General features: G+C 51.3%; 11 protein-coding genes and 1 non-coding gene across 12 annotated transcripts; 7 read left to right on the top strand and 5 right to left on the bottom strand.

The window, feature by feature from the left end:
• Positions 1-1,605: 1,605 nt before the first annotated feature.
• Positions 1,606-3,485, top strand: VTN49DRAFT_3696 (uncharacterized protein; the record flags this gene model as incomplete). Its single annotated transcript, XM_069411559.1, has 5 exons — positions 1,606-1,883; positions 1,937-1,958; positions 2,020-2,292; positions 2,348-2,542; positions 2,589-3,485. The coding sequence occupies 5 exons, from the start codon at positions 1,606-1,608 to the stop codon at positions 3,483-3,485; spliced, it is 1,665 nt and encodes a 554-aa protein (XP_069268166.1).
• Positions 3,486-4,125: 640 nt separating this feature from the next.
• VTN49DRAFT_3695 (uncharacterized protein) lies at positions 4,126-5,237 on the top strand (the record flags this gene model as incomplete). Its single annotated transcript, XM_069411558.1, has 4 exons — positions 4,126-4,231; positions 4,298-4,875; positions 4,943-5,046; positions 5,099-5,237. The coding sequence occupies 4 exons, from the start codon at positions 4,126-4,128 to the stop codon at positions 5,235-5,237; spliced, it is 927 nt and encodes a 308-aa protein (XP_069268165.1).
• Positions 5,238-5,449: 212 nt separating this feature from the next.
• VTN49DRAFT_3694 (uncharacterized protein) lies at positions 5,450-7,001 on the bottom strand (the record flags this gene model as incomplete). The annotated part of the gene is made up of 3 exons (XM_069411557.1): positions 5,450-6,220; positions 6,269-6,685; positions 6,753-7,001. The coding sequence occupies 3 exons, from the start codon at positions 6,999-7,001 to the stop codon at positions 5,450-5,452; spliced, it is 1,437 nt and encodes a 478-aa protein (XP_069268164.1).
• Positions 7,002-8,073: 1,072 nt separating this feature from the next.
• On the top strand, positions 8,074-9,954 carry VTN49DRAFT_3693 (uncharacterized protein; the record flags this gene model as incomplete). Its single annotated transcript, XM_069411556.1, has 2 exons — positions 8,074-9,105; positions 9,154-9,954. 2 exons carry the CDS (start codon positions 8,074-8,076, stop codon positions 9,952-9,954), a joined length of 1,833 nt encoding a protein of 610 aa, XP_069268163.1.
• A 392-nt stretch (positions 9,955-10,346) lies between these two features.
• Positions 10,347-11,622, top strand: VTN49DRAFT_3692 (uncharacterized protein; the record flags this gene model as incomplete). Its single annotated transcript, XM_069411555.1, has 5 exons — positions 10,347-10,438; positions 10,492-10,712; positions 10,765-10,864; positions 10,914-11,336; positions 11,394-11,622. The coding sequence occupies 5 exons, from the start codon at positions 10,347-10,349 to the stop codon at positions 11,620-11,622; spliced, it is 1,065 nt and encodes a 354-aa protein (XP_069268162.1).
• A 238-nt stretch (positions 11,623-11,860) lies between these two features.
• Positions 11,861-13,024, top strand: VTN49DRAFT_3691 (uncharacterized protein; the record flags this gene model as incomplete). Its single annotated transcript, XM_069411554.1, has 1 exon — positions 11,861-13,024. One exon carries the CDS (start codon positions 11,861-11,863, stop codon positions 13,022-13,024), a length of 1,164 nt encoding a protein of 387 aa, XP_069268161.1.
• A 147-nt stretch (positions 13,025-13,171) lies between these two features.
• Positions 13,172-14,578, bottom strand: VTN49DRAFT_3690 (uncharacterized protein; the record flags this gene model as incomplete). The annotated part of the gene is made up of 2 exons (XM_069411553.1): positions 13,172-13,744; positions 13,802-14,578. The coding sequence occupies 2 exons, from the start codon at positions 14,576-14,578 to the stop codon at positions 13,172-13,174; spliced, it is 1,350 nt and encodes a 449-aa protein (XP_069268160.1).
• A 597-nt stretch (positions 14,579-15,175) lies between these two features.
• On the top strand, positions 15,176-16,778 carry VTN49DRAFT_3689 (uncharacterized protein; the record flags this gene model as incomplete). Its single annotated transcript, XM_069411551.1, has 4 exons — positions 15,176-15,296; positions 15,358-15,386; positions 15,449-15,843; positions 15,896-16,778. The coding sequence occupies 4 exons, from the start codon at positions 15,176-15,178 to the stop codon at positions 16,776-16,778; spliced, it is 1,428 nt and encodes a 475-aa protein (XP_069268159.1).
• Positions 16,779-17,146: 368 nt separating this feature from the next.
• On the top strand, positions 17,147-19,524 carry VTN49DRAFT_3688 (uncharacterized protein; the record flags this gene model as incomplete). Its single annotated transcript, XM_069411550.1, has 2 exons — positions 17,147-17,152; positions 17,206-19,524. 2 exons carry the CDS (start codon positions 17,147-17,149, stop codon positions 19,522-19,524), a joined length of 2,325 nt encoding a protein of 774 aa, XP_069268158.1.
• Positions 19,525-19,749: 225 nt separating this feature from the next.
• On the bottom strand, positions 19,750-19,831 carry VTN49DRAFT_t47. Its single transcript has one exon. It is a non-coding gene; the product is annotated as a tRNA-Ser (tRNA).
• Positions 19,832-20,099: 268 nt separating this feature from the next.
• Positions 20,100-20,656, bottom strand: VTN49DRAFT_3687 (uncharacterized protein; the record flags this gene model as incomplete). Its single annotated transcript, XM_069411549.1, has 2 exons — positions 20,100-20,531; positions 20,630-20,656. The coding sequence occupies 2 exons, from the start codon at positions 20,654-20,656 to the stop codon at positions 20,100-20,102; spliced, it is 459 nt and encodes a 152-aa protein (XP_069268157.1).
• A 747-nt stretch (positions 20,657-21,403) lies between these two features.
• On the bottom strand, positions 21,404-21,652 carry VTN49DRAFT_3686 (uncharacterized protein; the record flags this gene model as incomplete). Its single annotated transcript, XM_069411548.1, has 1 exon — positions 21,404-21,652. One exon carries the CDS (start codon positions 21,650-21,652, stop codon positions 21,404-21,406), a length of 249 nt encoding a protein of 82 aa, XP_069268156.1.
• Positions 21,653-24,881: the final 3,229 nt, after the last annotated feature.

The following is a 24,881-nucleotide window of genomic DNA, read 5'->3' as shown; positions in this document are numbered from 1 at the left end:
TCGTATGCAGGACCGTTTCAAGCGATATCCAGGAGTTAGTTGCAACAGAAAAGGCAAGGCCGTCGTAATTCGTTTCTTTTGTGGCCGCCGCTCGGTATCCCGTCTTAGTATTAATATGGACAAGTGGACAAACATCAGGGCCTTAGTTTTCCAACGGCGTTGCTGCACCTCTGCGAAAACGGTAGGCCAAACAGAGACGGCCACCTTTTGGGGCACATAGTGACAAGGGGTCTTTTCTCAGAATGGCCAACCGGGAAAAATTTGCATAAAGTCAGGCACCGAAGCATTCGATCCTGCTCATGTTGCGCGGACTAGGCATGGATTGGTCGCTATATCTGCCCGTTCCTTTGGAGCTTTTCCAAGTCCCTGCATCTGCCAATCAGCGCCTTCGGGTCGACCCTTCCCTGTTTCCCCGGCAGGCCGGCTCAAAACCTTTGTGATTAGGTTACCTGTGCCCTGAAACGAAGGACGCGAGTGAAAGCCTAAGGTTGTGAAAGCCACAGCAAGCGGTTCATGTATATGTTTAAGAACTCGTCAAGTCTGGCCCTGTGTAAGTTGGCAACCACAAAGATTGAGCAAATGCCGCCGCTATATAGTCCACGATGGTATTTCGAGTTTCTGTATGTCCGGATGGCCGACATTCGTCTGATACCCGATCCCAATTATCTGAAAGGCAAACAGACAAACCTCCGGTTGACGATTCACAACATAATCTCGGTCGTCAAATCAGCTCGCCCAACCGCTAAATCGGCCCAGAATTGAGAGTCATCAACTACGAACTTACCGCGCAAGCCCTTCTCATATCTCATTTCGCCTTGATTTCATCCCCCAATTCCTGCACAAGCAACTACCAAGCAGCCTCGTACTCTTGCCGTAGTCAACCGAAGCCTGAGTACTACCGCCGTCACTACTCGTTCATGAAACATTGTTCTTGCATGTTCCTAGTGCAAGAAAGTTATGAAGCTTCGAGCCGCAAGTGCTGCGTAGGTTGAGCACGAATGGCGACCTATGTTGGAATTTTCCTGCTTCCCGGGAAATACAATTGATATAACGGTGGAAATTAATCGATTTGGTAGTAGGTTATTTGCATATCATGAATATGCAGATGATACTGCACTTATCTAGGCTACATGATTTCCAAACAAGGCAAATAAAAAGCTTAGCGTATGGAGTATTTGCTGCAATCATCCGATGGAGAGCGGTAGATATCGCGTGCACTCGAGCTGACAAGTCCATCAACCGGCGTAATAACATTGAGGAGCTGACTGCTTCAAATCCAACATGGCAGCTTGGTTGCATTCAGCTCTTGGTGCCCTTGACTCCAATCAAATCGCAAAACGTCTGCGGGGCCTTTTATGATATTGGTATTGGGCAGTGCGTCGCTTACCAATCTGTGAGTCGGAGTCTTCGCCGAGCGAATGCTGAGAGTGAGGGGTGCTTAAGAGTGCGGGAACGGTTACGGAGGACGGAGTAGAAACTTCCGAATTTAAAGTAAACTAACGTAAAGATAAGAACAACTCCAGTCTCATTTTTATTATTAGGCAATCGCCGTTTAGGGTCAGACGTAGCGAAAACCGAATTAAGCACGAGAGACGAGAGGAAAACATGACCGAGTACCAGGGAATCTCAAGCCGTAAGAACTACACATGGCAGGATATTGTTGCCCAGAAGCGGGCGACGAGAGATGCCTTGTTGAAACCGTACCGGGTTGATGACTTGGATGCGCGGCCACCCCGAGTGGATAGTGTCTTCTTGCGTTCTGCAATCCCATCGGAGCCGCGCATCCAGGAAATAACGGACATCGACAGCATTCCAGAATTACACAGACGGCTGGTAGCGGGTGAATTTACTGCGGAGGAGGTTGTGCGGGCATATATCAAAAGGTGAGTAACATAGTACCGTCATCAATAGTGACAGTGTCTAACTTGTTTCGCAGGGCGACAGTCGCCCATCAGTTGGTGCGTACTTGTACTTCGATCATTGCGTTCATCTCAGCACCCAGGGTTGACCACCTGCAAGACAAATGCAATCACCGAAGTCCTCTTCGACGATGCAATTGAGCAAGCGAGGGAGCTGGATCGGGAGTTCCAATCGACCAAGAAAATCAAAGGACCACTCCATGGTATTCCCATTACCGTCAAGGACCAGTTTAATGTTAAAGGTTATGATTCGACTTTGGGATACGTTGGGCGTGCGTTCAAACCAGCGGTAGAGGATGCAGTTATCGTCCAGATTCTGAAAGATCTCGGTGCCATTGTCATTGCGAAGACTAACCTCCCACAGAGTATAATGGTATGACTATGGTCATTCTAGAATGTGGTCATGGAATCCATATTGACATCTGTAGTGGGCTGAAACTGAGAATCCGCTCTGGGGCTTGACCGTGCACCCTCGAAATCCTGATCTTACTCCGGGAGGCTCTACTGGCGGTGAAGCTGCATTGCTTGCCTTGCATGGTTCGATTTTTGGGCTGGGAACGGATCTCGGCGGTAGTGTCCGCATTCCCCAGCAGATGGTTGGCCTGTACGGATTCAAACCAAGTGTAAGTTGTTTTTCTTCTCGGAATGGCGCACGGCTGACATCAGCAGTCAGGTCGCCTACCGTACTACGGCGTACCGGTGTCCACCGAGGGGCAGGAACATGTTCCTTCGGCAGTTGGTTGGTTATCTCGAGATCTCGAAACGATTGTCTATGTTAGCCGCTTGGTTGCCAATCGCAGACCTTGGCGTATGGATCCACGCTGCGCGCCCCTACTCTGGAACGAAGAGATGTTTCAAGAAGTCCAAACCAGGCCTCTTGTTATCGGATTGATCGTCGATGATGGAGTGATCAGGGTTCATCCGCCAATTGCACGAGCGTTAAGAGAAGTCGCCAACGTGCTTGAAGCTCAGGGCCACGAAATCATATCTTGGGACACATCGAGCCATGCAGATATCGTGAACATCCTGGATACATACTATACAGCCGATGGGGGGGAGGATATCCGTCGAGATGTCGCCGTCGCTGGAGAGCCATTTGTTCCCCATGTTGAGGCTCTTGTCAACAAAGGAAAACCGATTTCTGTGTACGAGTATTGGCAAATCAATAAGCGGAAGGTCGCTGCGCAGAAACGTTACCTCGACCAATGGAATGCTGCTCGCTCCCCCTCTGAAAAGCCAGTGGATGTCTTGTTGACACCAACAATGCCACATCTAGCTATTCCTCACCGGACTGTACGGTGGGTCGGATATACCAAAGTGTGGAATGTGCTTGACTATCCTGCCATTACTTTCCCAGTGGATGTTGTCCGGCCAGATGATAGCGTGCAAGAAGAGCATATACCAAGGAATGATATCGATGCATTCAACTGGAAGCTCTACAACCCAGCTCAGATGGCCGGTCATCCCATCAATCTGCAGGTGGTGGGACAGAAGTTGGAGGAGGAGAAGGTGCTCGGAGCTGCAACGGTGATAGAAAGAGCATGGAGGGCAGCACGGAAGTCGTAGATTCATACTTGAACGGAAACAACCTTAATAGCTCATGATTTCAAATCATAGGCGTACGACCGATTAAGAGTGATAATAAATTTGCTTACAAGGGAAGCAGTTCTTACTCCCTGGTCATCACATCAGAGATCACACCGAGGAGGCGGTCTATTATTCTATAACATACCTTGAGTGGTCAATTATTCATGATGAAAGGCTGGCCATGTTGATACTCAGCCGGCTGTTTCAACCTGCATTAGCCCTAAACCCTAACCCTAGCTTCATAAACGTGGCGATTGTCCGGTGTTGAGCTGGGCCAACATGCCATCGTATCACCCTAGAGCACCTTCGGTGAGACAACACCGGTTATCAGAGGGGCTTATCAATCATGAATCATGGAGATTCTCCGGTGCGGGGAATTGCGTCACTCCAAGACCTCCAAGAGTCCAGCGGGACGCAAGTGGAGAATTTGGAAATGTATTTGTGATATCAATGTGCAGCTGATCTGCAGTTCTGCACCAGCTGTGCGGAGAAATGGCCGATAGAAGCTCGGCACCTATCGTACTGTTCTCCTATATAAACCAGTTTGGTCGAGTTCAAGCAACACTTTCCTCCTCAGTGTAGCACTTTTGCACAGCGATATCCTAAGTACTGAACAAAAATGGGCAAGAAGCGCGTTCTCGTTGGTTACGGCGTTGATATCGATGCAGTCGCCGGGTGGCTCGGCTCTTATGGCGGAGAAGATAGCTCAAACGACATTTCACGAGGTGAGCATATCTGACCAGTTCAGTTCCCGAGTCATGGTTCGTATGCTGAATGGGAATCCGGGAAAGGTCTCTTTGCTGGTCATGTTGGCACGCAACGATTGTTGAAGCTGTTCGACAAGTATAACATCAAAGCCACTTGGTTCATTCCAGGTCACTCTCTAGACACGTTTCCCGAGGAATGTGCCCAGGTGCGCGATGCCGGCCACGAAATCGGGCTTCATGGGTACAGCCACGAGAATCCAAACGATATGACACTGGAGCAGCAGCGAGATGTCCTGGACAAGACATACCGCCAGCTGACCGAGTTCTGTGGCAAGCCACCTCGTGGGATTGTTGCACCTTGGTGGGAAACATCCAAGGAGCAGGCGGAGCTGCTGCTGTCGTACGGCATCGAGTACGACCACTCAATGTCCCACCATGATTGCCAGATGTACTGGCTTCGCACTGGCGACTCGTGGACTAAGATCGACTATTCGAAAAAAGCTGAAGAATGGATGAAGCCACTTGTCCGCGGAAAAGAAACGGGATTAGTTGAAATTCCGGCTAACTGGTATCTCGACGATCTGCCTCCGATGATGTTCATCAAGAAATCCCCCAATAGCCATGGATGGGTGAACCCAAGGGACGTTGAAGATCTCTGGAGGGTTGGTTTTTGTTCCTTTGCCTTCAGTTGTCTTTCGGAAACAGGGAGCGAAGGCTTACGCTGCATAGGATCATTTTGACTACTTCTATCGTGAATATGATGAGTTTATCTTCCCCATGACCATTCATCCGGACGTTTCTGGCCGACCACATGTGCTGCTCATGCACGAGAGGTAAGGGGATTTGTATCCTCCTCGACTCTTCTGGGAACTAATCTGCAACCAGGCTCATTGAATACATCAACAAACACGAGGGTGTTGAATGGGTCACATTTGAACAGATGGTTGATGACTTCAAAAGCCGCAACACACCTCCTCCTGGTGCGCTGATGCCTGCACCTCGGGGGTCCCCTTTGAAGAAGTGATCTTGGGACACGGAGCACTCTCTCGTCATTGATCAGTGGTGTGAAAGCATGTCTCTTGTGTTCTCGTGTTTGACATTGGACAGCCTCAGCATGCAACGCAACTCAATTCAGTAATGCGACGCCAGTGATGCGCGCAACTTGATTTCTGAATAGTAATTGTTCCTATCTATTAATACAAGAAGGAAAGAATGACTACGTACAATGGAACAGAATTATACTCCGCAGAGCGTGGGGATTTTGCTCCCCTTAGGCCCAACCAGAGAGTCGATATAATCAAGAAGTCTCTCCACAGGTATCATGTCCATCGTTCCCAAATCCGGATTCGAGCTGGTCATTACTTTACCTCCCCATAACACGCGGACAAAGAATTTATCCTCGTGCTTCCAGCCGAACTTTTGGCGTTGTCGGTACAGCTCAAAGACTACTTCCGCGCCCATTCCCGGCCATACCATCTTGTCGAGCTGGAGTATCGAAAGGAGTCGAGACACACTGCCGTCATGCGCCACATTGTGACGATACAGGACTCGTTTTCCCTTTTTCCAACCCGGACTGGTAAGATGAGTTATCTGATCACGCAGGTGCGATGCCAGTTCAGCCAACCACAATCCGAAGGTTGCTGTGCTGGCCTCCAGAGATGACGGAGAATCGCGATAGATATAGGAATACTCCCACTGACCAAGACGGAGGACAGTATTAGTCTGATCCTGAGTGACACATTTGTGTGGGTCATCGATATTGCATGGGAGCGGCTTGTGGTGACAAAGTCGAGAGGAGAGACTATCAAAGTAGTGATCGAAGCTGTTATGCCAATCTTCAGCATCCGGCGGTACTCCGGATATATCATCGAGGGATTCAAAAAGTTCTCGGGTGAGATCCAGGTGCTCTTTCCAGGGTGAGTCGTTGCGAGTACTTTTGATATTCGAGAATAAGCTACTGCCTTTAGGGCATGAGTACTGGGGTTCGAGAGAATCGACTCCTTCCCTCTGTATTTCAAGTTAAAAGAGGTTCTCTCACCACGGGACATGACATACTTGAATATGCAAGGGCGCTTCCCGCTGAGGCCCGTACATTCCTGCGATAATCATGCTCGCAACCTCGCTCGTGATCACATTGTTTGTCACCCGAAACTGGACGACGTCATTGTCAAGGTGGCGCGGCAAGAATTTGAGCATGTCATGATACACCCCAAACAGGTCTCGCCCATGCTGAAAAGAGTCTTCGAGACCCTCTGCTGTTAATTGTGGAAAGGTGCATGTGCCATCGAATCCGCTTGTAGAGAAAATATTCAATGGGCTGTCAACGAATTTCCAATATGTGTTCGCTCTGGGCTGAAAGAGAGAATCCGTTGCTCCATGGTAGAATAGCCGGGTGTCGTCGCAATTCCATGGGTAGTTCTCCACGGGGAAGGTATTGCTCTGGTATGGTGTCCTTTTGTGATGGCGATGGATCTGAAAGAACCCACATTAGTACGTCTATCACAGATGCCATGAGTTGTGGGTCGGGTTCGATAATTACCGCCTCGACGTAGACGAGTTCATAGTCTCGAGGAGCACGTTTGTATTCAGTCATTCTGACGTGCGGCATGTTGCAGTAGTTATACACGCCGTATTGGCGCCGAGGAGTATCAGAACTGTTGAATATGAAACCGAATACTCCATCCCCATGAAGCACTTTGTCCAGATTGTTGATATCCGTTGCACTGGGTTTGTGCCAGCTGATGTCCATTGCATGGACGGCAGCGGCCAACACGATGAGCCAGAACATCGCAACTGTGTGAACGATCTATCAATGTTTCGATTAAAAACGTAACCACAGAGTAGGAACAGTTCAAGTGGTGTTATTCACGGATGGGCTCCTAGCCGTCTTAAATACCTGCTAGTCGAACCCCGTATTATAGGTAGTAGGTAGTCCGCCAACGCGAATCGGAATTGCTCCGTACTGTTGCGAGTAGTACTGTTCCGTATCTTGATAGTGTCTAAGAAGCTCTCGAGCCCACGCGAATGTTACAGTGGAGTTTACCTGTCGCATGGCTCTACTACCAGTGCCTATAGGAGTGATAAGTACCAACTCTGCCAAGGTACGGAATGATAGTCTTGGAATTTATTGAGGGATTCAGTCGCGCTCCTTTGAACGCCACTACCTCCTAGCCCTAAATCGACAGATGAGTCTAGCCAACAGGCTGCAGCGTACTGAACACGTGATAACGTAACTAAACGATTGATTTTCCGTACAGTACCAGTATTTATCTGATCAAGTTGGTGACAACAATGTAAGTTAGGTTTCACTTGTGAGCAGTCAGGAGTTGTTTATCTATCGTAATTAACTTCAAAGGATACGGGGTCCTCTCTCCTCCCGAACTCGGCTCTTCGAGGATCGGAGCATGGTCCGAGGTTAGGTCACTTATCGATGAGGTGTGCATTTATCCAAGGCGCTTCGTTTCAGGATTAGCTGGCCGCCAATTGGGGTTTAGCGTCGTTGTGCACCCCAGCTGGGGGTGTGCATTAACCCATCTCCACCCAGAATTCTCATGCAAGTGCTAAGCTCAGCGCTAAAACGCCAGGAGACTGGAGAATGGGAAAATCATCGGTCGAGAGAACTCTCCCTCAGCAGTTGTTCACCCTTCATCTCATATTGTGACTAAATCTCCTCTCCGCCAATTTGTTGAGCGGGTGGGAATAAGGAGACTCGTCGTACCCTTAAAATGAGTTGATCAGCAAATCGACGACGGATTACTTGTTCCTAACTTCATTCTCCGTTTCTGAATTGGCTCTGGGAATGGCGTTCTTCGTTGTGCAGTTTAACGCTTGACGACACGACTTTTCAAAGACCCATCGGCATGTCACGAGTCGCATTTACTACCAGTGGCCCCTCCGGCAATCATCCCCCTCGAGACTCCCTCGAACTCGCTTCTTTAGCATCATCCTCCCCTTCAGCATCAAGCAGCCGCTCTTCCATCGCCTCGTCGCGCTCGAACCTCTCGTCAGGCAAACTATCCCTCGAAAACGATGATCCACTGTCAGAAGCAAACGCTCTGGAGTCGGGCCGAACAAGGCCTGGTCGCTCATATTCGGTCTCCTCTGCCTTCGACTTCGGCAGTACCATATTTCCCCTTTCCCAGACAGCCGGTGGCTATGCGCCCTTAGGCGCTCCGTCCTTGACATCGCTTGACCGATACACGGGACGTCGCGACGGCTCGCTGGAAAAACACAAGTCTCTAACCTATCTGAATGGGCTTTCGCTGATTGTCGCACTCATCATCGGATCTGGCATTTTCTCCTCTCCCAGCCAGGTCAATGTTAACGCCGGCTCACCGGGTGCGTCGCTCATCGTTTGGACAGTTTCCGGGGTTTTAGCCTGGACAGGGGCGGCCAGTTACGCAGAACTCGGTGGAGCGATTCCTGTGAATGGCGGGCCGCAGGTGTATTTGTCAAAGATCTTCGGGGAAATCGCTGGCTTTCTCTTCGGGTGGTGCGCGGTCTTCGTGCTAAAACCAGGATCGGCAGCCATCATCGCGATTATCTTTGGAGAGTATGTAGTCAGGGCCGTGATTGGAGCCGAAGTGGAATCCGTGAACCCATGGATCAACAAGGGCGTTGCATTCGTGGGAGTCGTGACCGTAACGCTACTTAATTGCATCTCTACCAGGGTAGGGACATTCATCGGCGACGTGTCGATGTTCTTTAAGTTCGTCGCACTCCTTGCAGTCACGATAATTGGAATTGTTGTTGCCGTGACGGGTATGTCCTCCAAGGGACAGGCAAGCCAGGACTGGAAGACCATGAGTTGGTTCGAAGGCACGAGCAATGACATCTCGAGCTGGGCGGTGGCTCTATACGCCGGCTTGTGGGCTTTTGATGGTTGGGATAACGTATGTCTTCCTCTCTAAACCGCGGTTGCGCCGTTCTAATTGCAGCAGACGAATTATGTGGCTGGCGAGTTCAAGAATGCTAACCGTGACTTGCCGCGTGCGATTCACACGGCCATGCCCTTGGTCATCATTTCCTACTTGCTTGCGAACATCTCCTACTTTCTCGTTCTCCCGCTGTCAACAATCAACAAAAGCAACACCGTGGCTGTGCAATTTGGGTCCAAAGTGTTCGGCCATATTGGTGCTCTTGCCTTCGCCCTTGTTGTGTCTGTCAGTTGTATTGGGGCTTTGAATGCCACGATTTTTACCAGCGGACGGCTCATCTACGCGGCTGGCAAAGAGGGGTACCTTCCTGCTCTCTTCGGATACATTGGCATTGGAAAGTCTGGCGGTAATTCTGGTGGGCATCGCTCCCAGCGACGCTCGTGGCTTGGCAGGACTTTCTCCCGACTTTTCAGCGACCATGGCGGGATGTGGTTCACCCCGGTTAATGCTATGGTTTTTAATGCGACCTTGACCTCAATTTACGTTGCAGTGGGCGAATTTGGCACTCTCGTCACCTTTTACGGCGTTGCTGGTTATACCTTTTATTTCTTGACTGTCCTCGGACTGATTGTCTTGCGAATTCGCGAACCTCGCCTGGAGCGACCATATCGAACATGGATCACAACGCCGATTATTTTCTGCTGCGTTAGTCTCTTTCTTCTGAGTCGAGCAGTGATTGCGCAGCCGCTGCAGACTTTGATTGTGGTTGGTTTCGTCATTGCAGGTATCCCGGCATACTTTTGGCGCATGTATCAGCGAGACGGGCGGATTGATCTACCGGACTGGAAATTCTGGCGAAAGTGACTGTTATGATGGTGCATTATAGCGGATATACCGGGCACTCTGTTTTGTTATGGGCGCTGAGGGGAACTCCATAGAAAGTAGTTAGTGATAGTCCTAATGTATCTTCCATGTACAATAGCATTATACGATACGACACTGTTAGTAATATTGCAAGAATTCGAACTGGTTGAGTTTACGAGCAAAAGTACCTGAAAGCCGGCTTGATGGCGGCCTCCGTCTGCTGATAATCCGTTGTTGATGAGCTCTTGCTGTTTATAGTTTAGCGGATTTTAGTCTCACTGTCCCAACACGTGAACACGCGAAACGCGATCGGACTGGCGTTCGCGTTCGTCATATGCAGCAACCGAAAAGGCCTCCATTGACTGATTCAGCTCATTGAAAGATCAGCCAAAATGGTTCAAGCGGAGTCTTCGTCTGCAGCAGCTACCCGCAATGGTCTTCATGCAAACACTGCAGGCGCTCCGCCAGACTATGAACTTCCATGGTGCGCACCTCATTACCCACCGGCACGAAGACAGTTGCTAATACCGATCGCAGGGTTGAGAAATATCGGCCGGTTTTTCTAGATGATATCGTCGGGAATACCGAGACAGTGGAACGCTTGAAGATCATCGCGAAAGATGGCAACATGCCCCATCTCATTATCTCGGGAATGCCTGGTATTGGAAAGACGACTTCGATCTTGTGCTTGGCTAGGCAATTGCTGGGCGATGCATACAAGGAGGCCGTTCTCGAGCTGAATGCGAGTGATGAGCGAGGTTTGTTTGACGTCGGGGCTATGAAAGATGGCCGTGCTGATGCAGGGTGTAGGCATTGATGTCGTCCGCAACCGAATCAAAGGCTTCGCACAGAAAAAGGTGACATTACCACCGGGTAGGCACAAGATCATCATTCTGGATGAGGCGGATAGGTACGATTTTTTGAGCCTTCTTGAAGCGTTCTAGGTCTGACCAAGCCAGCATGACACCCGGTGCACAACAAGCCTTGCGTCGGACAATGGAAATCTACTCATCGACTACGCGTTTTGCATTTGCCTGCAATCAGTCTAACAAGATTATTGAGCCGCTTCAATCGCGTTGCGCTATTCTTCGATACTCCCGCTTGACGGATGCCCAGATCGTAAAACGGATTACTCAGATTTGTGAGGCAGAGAAGGTGAAGTACTCTGAGGACGGCATTGCGGCGCTTGTTTTCAGTGCCGAGGGTGACATGCGTCAAGCAATCAACAACCTGCAAAGTACATGGGCTGGATTCGGGTTTGTCAGCGGTGATAATGTCTTCCGGGTGGTTGATAGTCCCCATCCGATCAAAGTGCAGGCCATGATCAAGGCATGCTGGGAGGGGAAGGTCGATGCAGCATTGGATATTCTGAATGAGCTATGGTACGGACGCAACCCGCTCTGTATCGACATGCGCAGCTTGTCCTAACAATTTCCCAGGAACTTGGGGTATTCCCCTTACGACATCATCAGCACCATGTTCCGAGTTACCAAGACCATTCCGACGCTGTCCGAACATTCCAAACTCGAGTTTATCAAGGAGATTGGATTCACTCATATGCGGATTCTTGATGGAGTCCAATCACTGTTGCAACTGAGCGGGTGTGTCGCTAAGCTTTGTAAGATTAACATGAAACCGGAACTGTTCGAGCCGCCAGCGGACGACTGATTTGTTCTTGTTGAAATGTCTGACTTGCATGTTTGGCGTTCGGTTGGGATGGTTCGCTTCGGGTTATATAAATATCACGAGCAACGATGGTTCTCCTCGAGGCTTCTGCATTTTCGTAGGATTCAATCTATTTTTACCTTATTGGGTAAGCTAACCCCAACAATGGCCGAGGCCAATGAGTCTTGGCGGTCTTCGATCTCGGAGATCACCGCCGCTGTCTCAACCATCCTCCGCATCCATGGCTCTCCAAGCTCCCTCTGCGGCGCTGTGGTTGCACAGTCGCAATGCACTCACATTCCGGAAAACCCCCAAATCCCTGCTGAACTGTTTCGCCCCGTCCAGCCGCCGGCGCCGCCATGACTCCTCGGCTAGAGAGCCTCCTCCGCCAAAGAGCCGCATCTTCCTCCGAGCAAGCCTCGTGACCGTCGTTGCAGCCGCAGTGGGAGCTTATATTCGATCCAGACAAGATGCCGGAAACCCAATCTTGAATCCACACACATTCGCGCACTACCGATTAGTGTCCCGCGAACCCGTATCATCTACAAATAGCATCTTCACCCTGGAGCCGAATCGGCCGGCCGATAACGCGGAGACGTATCAGGCGGCATGGCGCGCGGGTATCTGGAGTGTTCTGTTCAAGCAGCCCCAGCTCCAGATCGGTCGCGACTATACGCCTCTGCCTCCTGCACCGGATGTGGGCAGCGACAGCGAAAGGGCAGATGACGAGTCACTGCGCTTTCTGATCCGTCGAGAACCACACGGTGAAGTTTCACGTTATCTGCATAGCTTACCGATCGGATCGGAGATTGAAATCCGGGGGCCACAGCTCGAATGTGAGATTGACCCCAATGTGGACCATATCCTCTTTATCGCGGGCGGGACGGGCATCGCCCCCGCGCTGCAGGCCGCGTATACCCTACTTTCGCGGACAAAGGATGATAGGAGGCCACGGATGCACATTCTTTGGGCGAACCGCAAGCGTGAGGATTGCCTTGGTGGTGTGAGCGATACTACAACAACTCAGGCTCCTCCCAAAACGCCTTGGAAGTTTTGGAAGGCTACAAAGCCGCAAGAGCCGCAGCTGCTGAAGTCATCGGGCACTGAGGGTGTCGTTGTCCGTGAGCTACAGGCGCTCAAAGCACGATATCCAGGCCAGATCACGGTGGACTACTTTGTTGATGAAGAGCATACCTTTATCACAAAGAAGGACATCCAATCCTTTACCGATTCAGTCTCCGAATCCGGTCCTCACAAAAAGATGATTATCGTCTCGGGACCAGACGGTTTCGTGAGTTATATGGCCGGCCCCAAAATGTGGGCTCAGGGTCACGAGCTTCAGGGTCCCGTACGCGGACTGTTTGAGGAGTTGGATTTGAAGGGATGGGCGGTTTGGAAGCTGTAGATTTGCCTCTATGAAACATGGCGCCGGAGTTGGGAGGAGGTTTTGTATATGCATCATTCCAATAGACATGTAAATGCCAATACCACTCAGTTGGAAAAGCACTTTTACACGCCCGAGGTATTTGGATCAGCAAATCGCCAACGGAAATCAAATCTGGCCTTTTGCGTAGTCTTCCAGATATGTGACCAGCCTCTGGACATTCTCAAGCGGCACCGCATTATAATTGCTTGCTCGGATGCCACCAACGCTGCGATGGCCCTTGAGGCCCTGCAAAAGACGCTTCTCCGCCCCCGCCAGAAATTCCTTCTCTTTGTCCACATCCCCGCCGAAGACGCGGAAACACACGTTCATTCGGCTGCGTGCGGACTTGTGCGGCACCACATGATAGACATCAGGATACTTGTCCAGCGCTTCGTAAATCAGCGCGGCCTTGCGGTTGGCGATCTCCTCCTGTCCACTGATTTTGGAGTCGCCAAAGGTTTTCACAAGATGCGCGACGACTTGGCCAGCGATCCAAAGGTTGAAGATGGGCAGTGTGTTGTACAATGAATTGTTCTTGGCGGTCGTGGCCCAATCCAGGACAATCGGGCCTGGGAGGCCGCCGATGTTCAGCTTCCGCAGCAAAGATGGGGACGGACTGGCTGTCTGAGGGGGAAGCAGGTCTTTCCGGATAATTACGATGGTGATACCAGCGATGCCGATGTTCTTTTGCGCGCCACCCTGTTGCCATTAGTATCAGCATGATTGTCTGCGTAGCATGGACAGATGTATACTTACGAAGATGACAGCGTATTTGTTAACATCCACCTTACGGCTGAGGAAATTGGAGCTCATATCAGCCACGACCAATCGTTCATCTTCTGGATCCTCATGGCCCTGGGGCTCCAATGACTTCGGGAATCCCGGAAACTCGACCCCATCGACGGTCTCGTTGTCGCAGTAGTACACAAACGCGGATCCCTTCCCGCCTTGTTTCCTTGTCGGAGTCAGCGACCATGTGTCCTCAGGTGGAATGAGGCCGAATTTTCCATTGTTCGCTGTACGCGCATCGACCGCGATGTTCACATATTTTGCGCCCACCAGTCGAGTAGCTTCCTGCGCAGCCTTGAGCGACCACGAACCCGTCACCACATAATCCAATTTCAGCTCCTCCTCGACCTCTTTCTGCAACCTCTTGACCACAAGTTCCTCCACACGGGCCTTATCCTCCTCGCTGTCGCCGGACAATGTCTGTCGAATTTCGGCCTCTGCTTTCCGTCGCCGTCTCTCTACCCACACCGCAACCAGATTCTGCACCACCGCACTGAATTCTCCCGATCCACCGCCTTGTAGGAACAAAATTTCGTAATTATCTGGAATATCGAGAAGCGTGCTCAGGTCGGCTTTTGTTTGTGCCAGAATCTCATTCGCAGTTGACGACCGGTGGGAGATCTCGCCAAGTCCAAGTCCGGTGTCATTGAAGTTGACGAATGCCTTTGCGCCGGCTTCGAGGACGTGCGTCGGGAGCGGCGCGGGCCCGGCGCCAAAGTAGGCGACCTCTTGTCGTGTGGGCATGTTGTCTTGAGGTTCAATTGTTTGTGCCGGTGACTCGGACTTTTTTCTTCGGTGGAAAGTACCTTCGAATCCGGACCTTTGGGCGGGGCTAGAAGCCCAGTACCACAGAATGGAGGGGTATGATTATATCACAATGACAATGGATTCAAGCCGCGATATGAGTTGTGAATTGTATCAGTCTACAATTGAAGGAGAAATTCGTCCAATCTCAGACTCATGACTGGGACAATGACGGATTTGTGCGATTCTTTTGCCAGTGTTTTAAAACTAATAGTTATCAAAGCTTGGGGTGTCAACCCTAACTAGCCACTCTTACGGATGACTCATACGTGAAATCCGAGCGTGGCGCTTAAATTCATGCCAGCTGAACATGAAGCGGCCAGCTTTTCTATTCAGAGAGAAAATGACGACAGAGTTTCTCACTAGCGATGGCAATTACCTCATAGACTGCCTTGGACTGTCTCGAAGTCCAGTGCTAAACCCACTAAGAGGCATTAGTGCTTAACCTTGATTCAGAATGCCAGCTTTTGAGAGCTGGAGGCTCAAGTTTCATGTCAATAAGCCGGTTAAAGCACATTAACTATAACTGTGATAGAAATGCATAAAGCTCTCCAACAGGTCTTGGAGCTCTCCCCGCCGGGTCTCTGCTTTTCATCAGTGCTAAGGGTTAGTCGCTTCTTCGACAGCAGTGATGGGTTTGTCTGTCGACCGTTCCAAGGTCGGTGCTTTAATTGACTCTTTGCCTCTTGAGCTTCTGTTTCAAATAGCCAGATATCTAGATCCGGAGGATATTGTTCGATGCCATAGGGTGCGCCTTGATCACCCATCATCTTTCGAGCCATTTAGTTCTCCTAACAGGAACCGTCCTAGGTTTCGAAGCGATGGCGTTCGATTTTCTCAAACGACACAGTCTTAAAGCATGCTTTAACCCATAACCAAACACTTGAATTCCTTGGCCTTGATTGCAAGAATGTAGCGACGGAGGATGCTATGGCATTTTTCCGATGGCGACATGGTTTGCAGTGTGCTCAACCGGTGAAGAAGGTCTTTTTGCCCTGCTCGGAATCGGCGACAAAGGTCGGGGACTTTTTGTACCATTCTCGACGATTATGCTACGGCATATGGGAATCTCGCACAGTGGAGCTGTTGGATCTTGAGACTGGTGCAAGATCGAGTTGGACAGACGAACAATCAGTGAATGAAAACCATAAAGTTTGGTGCTTCTTTCTATCAGATTGCTATTTCGCCATGCTATGGGAGGATGCGTATGGCGGCCCGTCCACTTTTCGCGGATTTGTCTGACAGGATCACTGGCAGGCATTTCACAGCGTGGAACATACACACATTGCAGAAACGGACTTTAAACCCTGGCTTCTTCCCTGATCCTGAGGGAACTTGTATCGAGAAGGACAAAATGGTCATGTTCCAGGCCTCGACTCAGCATTCTCCCATCTACATTTGGGATTTGAGCACGGACGAAGTTCACGAAATAGGCGGCTTCTGCGAGTTGTGGTTGTGGCACATGGACTTGGATGAGAACATGCTTGTGACATTCGAGATTGACTGGGACAAGCATCCACCGCAGGTGGAGCAGATCAAGTGGACGTTAACGGGGCAGCTTGTCGACAGGAAACTATTTCACCTACCGCTCTCGGTTGATTGTGTGGACGAGATAGGGTTCCCACCAGGAGGATTATGCCCTAACCGTCGCACCTTTGGCCATAAGACATTAACCCGGCTGTTTTCCCGTACGGATCACAAATTCACGATGATGGACCTCGTGTACGACCACGCCATCGACAAACTAGTTCTCCGATGGAGCGACAAGGCCTTGCCCATTAAAACAACTGAAGCCGCAAACCTTTGCGGGCTCGTCATCCCCTATATAATCACCCCCTATATGACTTATCAATGGATATACACTCTAAATCGGCTTGATATCTGCAACGCTGCCAAAGGCACTACAACACTGCGCCCGTACCAACTGGATATTCGAGAAGTTAGAACCCGCGATGTATTTCGAAACCCCCAACCTCATTGGATACTTGATCCTGAGCATCCTCGCATGCTACCATTCGGCGATCGTGAAGTCTTCGGCTTGGTTAGCTATGATGGCATTCAGCTCTGGTTCTTCAATCCAAACTTCGTTCCCGATATTCCAGGTGCAATGCCTTTCCGTGCAATGGTGGAAAGTGGCTGAATTGTGTATGTATAACTATAGCTCATCCAAAACAATACTTACGGGGTACCTCTCACGCGGCCAATGCGTTAAAGACTTGCACATCCTTCATTGATCTACCTTGCTCATCGAGTCGCGAGTACTTACTCTGTGCTGATGTGTCTTCCATCGGAGTCGGACCGAGATCCGGGCAGATGAATTAAGCTAATCAATGTTAGGCAAGTTCCTTTTTTTTCCCCAAAACTAGTCACGTGATCATAATTCTCCGATCCCGGAGCTGTTTGCCGTGTTTGCATTTGGTGATTGTATTCAGACGCATTTTCATTCGTTAGATTTTCGGGATTTTGTCAAGTTCATCCCCAGGACAAACTCCAGGGATTGTGAGTAATATGATAGTGAGTGTTCCGTTCGAAACTGCCTGAGGGAATAGTCACTCATAAATTGCTAGTCCAGGGCCATTCGGTCACTCCCCCGGCGGGTGACGCTGCACCAGCGCTCCCTGCGCACCGCAGTCCAATTGCGAGCGTTCTCTTCGACGAACAAGTTTCTCGCGCAAGATGTCTTTCAGACTCAGCTGGAGGACGCGCGCGCCAGCGCGATCTTTGAGTCCATGAAGAACGCCGCGGTGCCGCAGACTTTGACCGAAAAGATTGTTCAGCAGTATTCCGTTGGGCTGCCCAAGGGGAAGTTTGTCAAGTCCGGAGACTATGTAACTATTTCGCCGTACCGATGTATGACGCACGACAACTCGTGGCCCGTGGCTCTGAAGTTCATGTCCATTGGGGCTTCGAAATTGCATGACCCAAAGCAGGTTGTTATGACTCTTGACCACGACGTCCAGAACAAGTCGGAGAAGAATCTGCAGAAATACCGCCAGATCGAGGAGTTCGCGAAGCTCCATGGCGTCGAGTTTTACCCAGCAGGCCGAGGCATTGGGCACCAGATCATGGTGGAAGAGGGTTATGCCTGGCCGGGAACATTGGTGGTGGCTTCGGATAGCCACAGTAACATGTATGGAGGAGTGGGTTGTCTCGGAACGCCTATCGTACGGACGGATGGTGCTAGTATCTGGGCAACTGGAAAGACCTGGTGGCAGATTCCTCCTGTGGCCAAAGTCACTTTTACCGGTGTTCTACCTGAAGGGGTGACTGGCAAGGATGTGATTGTTGCACTGTGTGGTCTGTTCGACAAGGACGACGTTCTGAATCACGCAATCGAATTTACGGGCTCTCCGGAGACAATGCGCAGTCTCAAAGTAGATGATCGCCTAACTATCGCCAACATGACGACAGAGTGGGGTGCACTTTCTGGCCTGTTCCCCATCGACGACGTTCTGAAGGAGTGGCTCCGAGAAAAGGCTGTAGCGACGACCGCAAACTCGGCTGAACGGCCGTACAAGAGTCTCATGGCCCAGCATTTCACGAACGAGCGTCTGGAGAAGCTGTTCGAGAATCCGCTGACTGCTGATAAGGACGCCAAATACGCCAAAGAGCTCTTCCTAGACCTTTCGACATTGTCTCCCTACGTCTCCGGCCCGAACTCGGTAAAAGTTGCTACGCCGCTGAGTGAGCTACAGGCACAGAAGATCAAGGTCGACAAGGCATACCTGGTGTCGTGCACCAACTCGCGTGCATCTGACATCGCAGCTGCGGCCAAGGTCTTCCGCGAAGCGGCCAAGAAGAACAACGGCCAGGTTCCCAAGATCGCCGAGGGAGTGAAGTTCTACATTGCTGCCGCGTCTCTCCCGGAGCAACAAGCGGCTGAGAAAGCTGGTGATTGGCAGGTCCTGCTCGATGCGGGTGCTGAAGCCCTGCCGGCAGGGTGTGGCCCTTGCATCGGACTCGGAACCGGCCTGCTAGAACCCGGTGAGGTTGGTATCAGCGCATCGAACCGCAACTTCAAGGGCCGCATGGGTAGCACTGAAGCAAAAGCATATCTGGGAAGTCCTGAAGTTGTAGCTGCGAGTGCGCTGAGCGGATACATCAGCGGGCCTGGGCGGTACCAGAAACCAGAGAATTGGACTGGAGTTGTGCGGGGTGAAGGTGACGGCATCAAAGACGAAGACCGCATGTTGACCCCTGAGGAGCAATTGTCTAAAATCATTGGTGACCTAGACAATATCATCGAGGAGAGCGAAAAGAAGCTGGGCTCGGAAGCTACCACCGGCGAGGAGGAGTCCCTAACTGAAGTCTACCCGGGCTTCCCTGAGCGGATCTCCGGGGAAATCGTTTTCTGCGACGCGGACAACATCAACACTGATGGCATCTACCCAGGCAAGTACACCTACCAGGACAACGTGCCGCAGGAGACGATGGCGGAAGTGTGCATGTCGAACTACGATCCTTCCTTTTCGTCGATCGCCAAGGAAGGTGATATCTTGGTTGCGGGCTTCAATTTCGGCTGCGGCAGTTCGCGCGAACAGGCCGCGACGGCGATCCTTGCAAAGAAGATCCCGCTGGTCGTTTCGGGTAGTTTCGGCAATATCTTCTCCCGCAACAGCATCAACAATGCCCTCATGGGATTGGAAGTCCCGCGTTTGATTGAGCGCCTCCGGGAGACATTTAGAGCTCCGGGGAAGGGGAGAGTGCTTACACGCCGCACCGGGTGGACGTTGACCTGGGATGTTCGGCGCAGCCGGATTGAAGTCCAGGAGGGTGAAGGTGGTAAGAAATGGACACACCGTGTTGGGGAGCTGCCACCAAATGTACAGGAAATCATTGCCAAAGGAGGACTTGAGAAATGGGTGAAGGATACGATTTCGACATGAAACCGTTGATATTTTGTCATATATTGCGTTACGTCTATAGATCATTTGTTAGGGTTTCGGTGTTTTAACTGTATACTAACGAAAGTTTTATGCTTCGCACAACCAATCCATACCATTTTGTCGTGAAAGAATCATTCAAATCTAAAATGCGTCCCGTTTGCGATTGGCAATGGAGAGGGAAAAAAAAAAAATTGCAAGGAACGGAAAGGGCAAAAAAAGAAATGGCGACACCAGTCGGATTCGAACCGACGCCTCCGAAGAGAATAGATTTCTAATCTATCGCCTTAGACCGCTCGGCCATAGTGTCTTGAACCACCAGCCCCGCCCTCCTTAATGTGTTATCAAACAGGCAGAATCTTGCTAGGTAGATCCCTGCTCCTCCAGGCAGCCGAGGATCCCGATATGCTTTCGGTCCTCGATCTAATCCGCGGCACTACTGCATGCAAGGACAGTAGCTCAAGGCTGTACACATACAACCTACGCTATGGGTTCGTTGGGGTTTGACAGAAAAGTAGAACAAATCCGTACCGTACTTGCGTGGAAAATATCCATTCATTCTGACGCCCGACTAACTGTCACCTCCGGAGAGCTCTTCCGCGATTGCTATGACTCTCTCGCCCCTCGGCGTCTTCATCCTCGCTGTCATCCATGAATCCCTCCTCCAGATCGCGGCTTAACCGGACTTGGTTATCACTGGCACTCCGTCGCCTCTCTAATGCCTCTCTTCGGGAAGGATCCAAATCCATGCCCACCATATTCTCTCCCTCCTCCTCGTAGATACTGACCGCATCATGGGGATTGTTCCCGCGCCGTCGCCACGTTGATGGAAGGAATAAACGCATCAGAGCATCAGCCATTCGTTCCCGCAACGAAGAGGTATGCGCGGAGAGTCTGTCCAATGGCAGGTATTGCGAATAGCGTTGGTGGTATCGTTTGAAGAACGGAATGATCACATAGCCAAAGAGGAAGTAGACAGTGAGGGAGAAGAGCGCGGGAAAGACTAGGGTCTGCGAGAGAAGCGGTTTCATGCATTAGAATCGGAACACTGCGTCCTACTCAGGTGTTTTCAAGGGGAGGCAGTGAATTCTCATTGTAGGGTCCCAACCTTGACTGTTTCCAGAGATGAGCCCATCTTCCAGCTGTGGCTCTACGATGATGGTTCCAAGCCATGAATGAAACCTCGTTCCGTCCGGTGATGAGGCCCGGGAGACCGGCTCTGGGCAGCTTGCTCACGATTTGGACCCAAGGCAGACAGAAACTCGTCCCACTGGACTCGGAAAACGATGCTTCCACAGAGAGGATTATCGCCGAGGATTCGCCAACGATCGTAGCGAATGGCCATAATTATCCGTCGATAAAGGAGACAATCAATGGGATTGATGCGACATAACGATTGTTGGATCAGCTCCGAATGGGCCAATGATTCAACGACTCCGGCATTTGTCAGCTCTCCAAAATTGTATCAGAACGGTAAATGGTACACACCGCCTCCTTATTCTAGACTCCCATACAATGAACATTCCAGGTATATTTGTGCAGTACTCTGGGCTGGTGCGGACAGGAGGCTGGATTGAATTATGCGCTACTAGCTCATACAAGGACGGTCGGCAATTCAGCTCAGCATCATTGTCAGGAACTGGCTCTGGAAATTTTCACTTGCCGTCTGCACACAATACACATGGGTCTGAGTCCCTGTGCAGAAAGGCTTCTGGCCCCTGTCTCCCGTGCGAAAATCTGACTGGTTGGATGCAAACGGCCTGGCGTGTGCTTGATTCTCACTATTCCCGACTAAGAATAGATTCACGACAGTATCCCCCCCATAGGCCCCGTTCTCCCTTGGATCGTGATTCTCAGGGACTGAACTCTCAGCGATCATATCTCACTGTCCAGAACACGCACGGAACCCGCACCCGACAGAGGCGTTCGCATGCTGTCGTTCCACAGGAAAACGATCGGAATTCCATATCTTCCCCTTGCGCGCACGGTTATCGCCTCGAACCCGGTGTCTCCGTCGATCTTCGCCAAATATCGCCAAATATCGGAGTGCGACCAGCCGCGCTGATATTCCGTTTGCGTGATTCCGTTTTGAAACGACTCGCCGCGCAACGAAGACCATCGTTCCGTTCATGAATCGCTGAGTTCTTGTAGATAATCCCGATCCGAATAACCATCAACCTACCAACTCGCCGGGCCGGACGTCGCTCGATCCCCGTCCGATACCAACACACGCGTGATCTTCTCCCGGCGTTTCTAATCGAGCATCCCGCCGCTAATGCTTTCCCTTCATGACATTCCACGCTCAACATGCCTACCTCAACACCAGGCTCGGATAAATCGAGACAGAGTTCTGGCGGCAAATCGTTCTTCGGGAGAAAACTCCATAAAGAGAGGCCACCGAGCGATGACCGATCAGATAGCCATGGGGGTGCGGTAGCTCACGGACAGGAGAGTCCCAATTCTTACCGTAGCCCCCGGCACTCCCGATTCGGATCCGCAGGCTACATTGAGCCCGAGGACTATCAGGCCCTGAACCACACGGCGGGCGTTATTACCTCCATTCCCTTCGAGAACATGCCGTCCGATCTCAGATCGCCCGTTCCGGTCGACTATCTACATAGAGCGGAGTCAAATGCCTGGCGGGAACCGTCGCCAAGCCATCTGGCCAAGAGCGGTGGAGATTTCCATCAATATCCCGCCTGGGATCCTAAAAATGTCCACAACGGATACGGCCACTTGAACGGGCCCCGGCCATCATCCCATGCGTCCAATATTACTATGACATGCAGCTCAACTGGTGATCGTGGCCCGAGATACCAGCAATGGGGCCGGCCTGGCAGCTCTGCCGCCAACACGGGCTTCAGCTATACTTCATCTTCAACGACCGGAGACTCATCGAATTCCCGCCTCTCTATAGACCAAGCCAGCGTCTACTCTTCGCAGTCCTCTGCTACCCGTTACTCTTATCTTTCCGATAGCAATTCGTCCCGAACCGTCGTTTCTTCCAGCCACCCGGCTCCGACCATGGCTTCATCCTCAACCCCGACGCCGATAAATCCGGCCGAGTACTTGACGAGGCCAAAAGATGATCGTGTCGTTGACCAGCTCTTCCTTGAGTTGATGCACAAGCGGGGATGGCAAAACCTGCCGGAACAGGCGAAGCGCCAGATGCTGGCCTATCCGGCAGCGAAAAAATGGACCCTGGTGCATCAGGATCGACTTACCGAGCTCAAGGGAGAACAGAGACGCAAGAATGCGAGGTTGGCACACGGTGATGGGCCGAGCAGCATCCTAGACCGCGCAGAGGAGGAGGGCACTCCGGAGTGGTATGTGAAGAAAATCATGGACGACACCATCACATCCAAGCAATTGGGCAGTTTGAGCGTCAGTCTGCGGACGCAGCCGATCAGGTATGCTACCTTACGACACAAGAAGCACCGGCATCATATTGACTGTTTTCCAGCTGGGTCAAGGACTTCGTCGAGGCGCAAGGTCAAATCGCCCTGACCAACGTACTCATGAAAATCAATCGGCGAAAAACGTCTGGGCCGTCTTCCTCTAATTCTTCTGCCGAGAAAGACCTCGAACGAGAGTACGACATTGTAAAATGTTTGAAAACTCTGATGAACAACAAATACGGCGCCGACGATGCATTGGCACATCAGCAGGTCATTGTTGCCCTCGTTCACTCCCTTCTTTCTCCTCGGTTGCAGACCCGGAAGATCGTCAGCGAGGTGCTCACCTTCCTGTGCCACTGGGGGGAGGGCCAAGGGCACCAAAAGGTGCTGCAAGCTATGGACCAGGTTAAGCATCATCAAGGCGAAACGGGCCGCTTCGATGCTTGGATGCGGATCGTTGAAGTCACAATTGATGGCCGTGGGAAGATGGGCAGTCTGGTTGGAGCGAGCGAGGAGTATCGAAGCGGCGGAATTGGCATGGAGAACATGCTCATGGAATACGCCGTAGCTACGCTGATCCTCGTCAATATGCTGATCGACGCGCCACAAGACGACCTCCAGCTGCGCTGCCATATTCGCGCCCAATTCATATCATGTGGCATCAAGCGCCTCCTCACGAAAATGGAAGGCTTCCAGTATGAAGTCATTGACAAGCAAATCGAGCGCTTCCGAGAGAATGAAGCTATTGACTACGAAGACCTCCTTCAACGCGAAGCGAGCAGCTCAAAGGACGGGGTCGAAGGTGATGTGAAAGAATTGAGTGATCCGCTCCAGATTGCCGATGCGCTCGCTTCCAAGGTTCGCGGCACCCGGATGGAAGACTACTTCCTCTCGGTAATGCAGCATCTGCTGCTTATTCGGGAGAATTCTGGTGGTGATAGCCTGCGGATGTTCCAACTCGTGGATGCCATGCTCAATTACGTTGCCATGGACCGTCGATTGCCAGACCTCGATCTCCGCCAGGGCTTGACCTTCACCGTGCAAAGCCTCCTGGATAAGTTACATACGGATGCCGAGGCGCGACGAGCCTATGATGAGGCTCTTGAAGCCCGCCAAATCGCTGAGGCCGCCATTGCGGAGAGGGACGAGATGAGAGCGCAAATTGAGCTCGGCGCGGATGGGCTAGTCAAAAAGCTACAGAAACAGGTTGAGGAGCAGGCACTCGTCATTGAACGGCAGAACCGTCAAAACGAAGCGCTCAAAGCTGAATTGAACGATGTTCATCGCCTGCGTGCCCAGGAGCTACAGCGTAGCGAACTCGAGACTCGGGAGTTGTACCTGATGCTCCGAGACGCGCAGGATATTGCCGCCTCCCATGCGAAGAAGTCAGCGGAGAACAAGCTTGGCGAGGATGATCCTTCCCTTATGAGAGGCATTCTCGACCGGGAAAAACTGCTGGAGCGGTTAGAGCGTCAGTTGGAGCGGACAAAGACGCAGTTCAAGCTTGAAGGCAAAGTTTGGAACGTGGATGGACCATCTGACCGGTTGCGAGAGCTGCGGGAGCAAATGGAAGGCATCGGGTCTGCCGAAGAGTTCGAGCAGACCGCCAGTCGTACGCTAACCGCCAGTACTCTCGGATCGGTCATGAGGAAGAAGGCGTCGACAGTTGAGCCGGAGAAGAAAGAAACGCCTAAGCCGGCAGCACATGAGTCTAAGTTCGAGCCGACTCGTATGAATCCTTTGCAAGCCACTGGCTTGTTGAGCGAGATAGCGGCCAAAGTTAACAAATATGACGACGAGGAGGAGAAGGAGGAGGAAGAGAAACAAGAAGCAGAGAAGGAAGAGGCCGCTAAACCGGAAGAGGAGGCAAAGGCGGAAGAGCCAGAAGCGGAAAAAGCAGACGCAGAGAAGGCAGAGGAAGAGAAGGCAGATGCGGAAGAGGCTAAGAAGGAAGACGCCGCT

This window comes from Thermomyces lanuginosus (genome assembly GCF_041956635.1).
Source record: "Thermomyces lanuginosus strain ATCC 200065 unplaced genomic scaffold VTN49scaffold_29, whole genome shotgun sequence".
Taxonomy (NCBI): Eukaryota; Fungi; Ascomycota; class Eurotiomycetes; order Eurotiales; family Trichocomaceae; genus Thermomyces; species Thermomyces lanuginosus.
The sequence above is the reverse complement of the archived record's forward strand: the minus strand, read 5'-3'. Positions and strand labels throughout refer to the sequence as shown.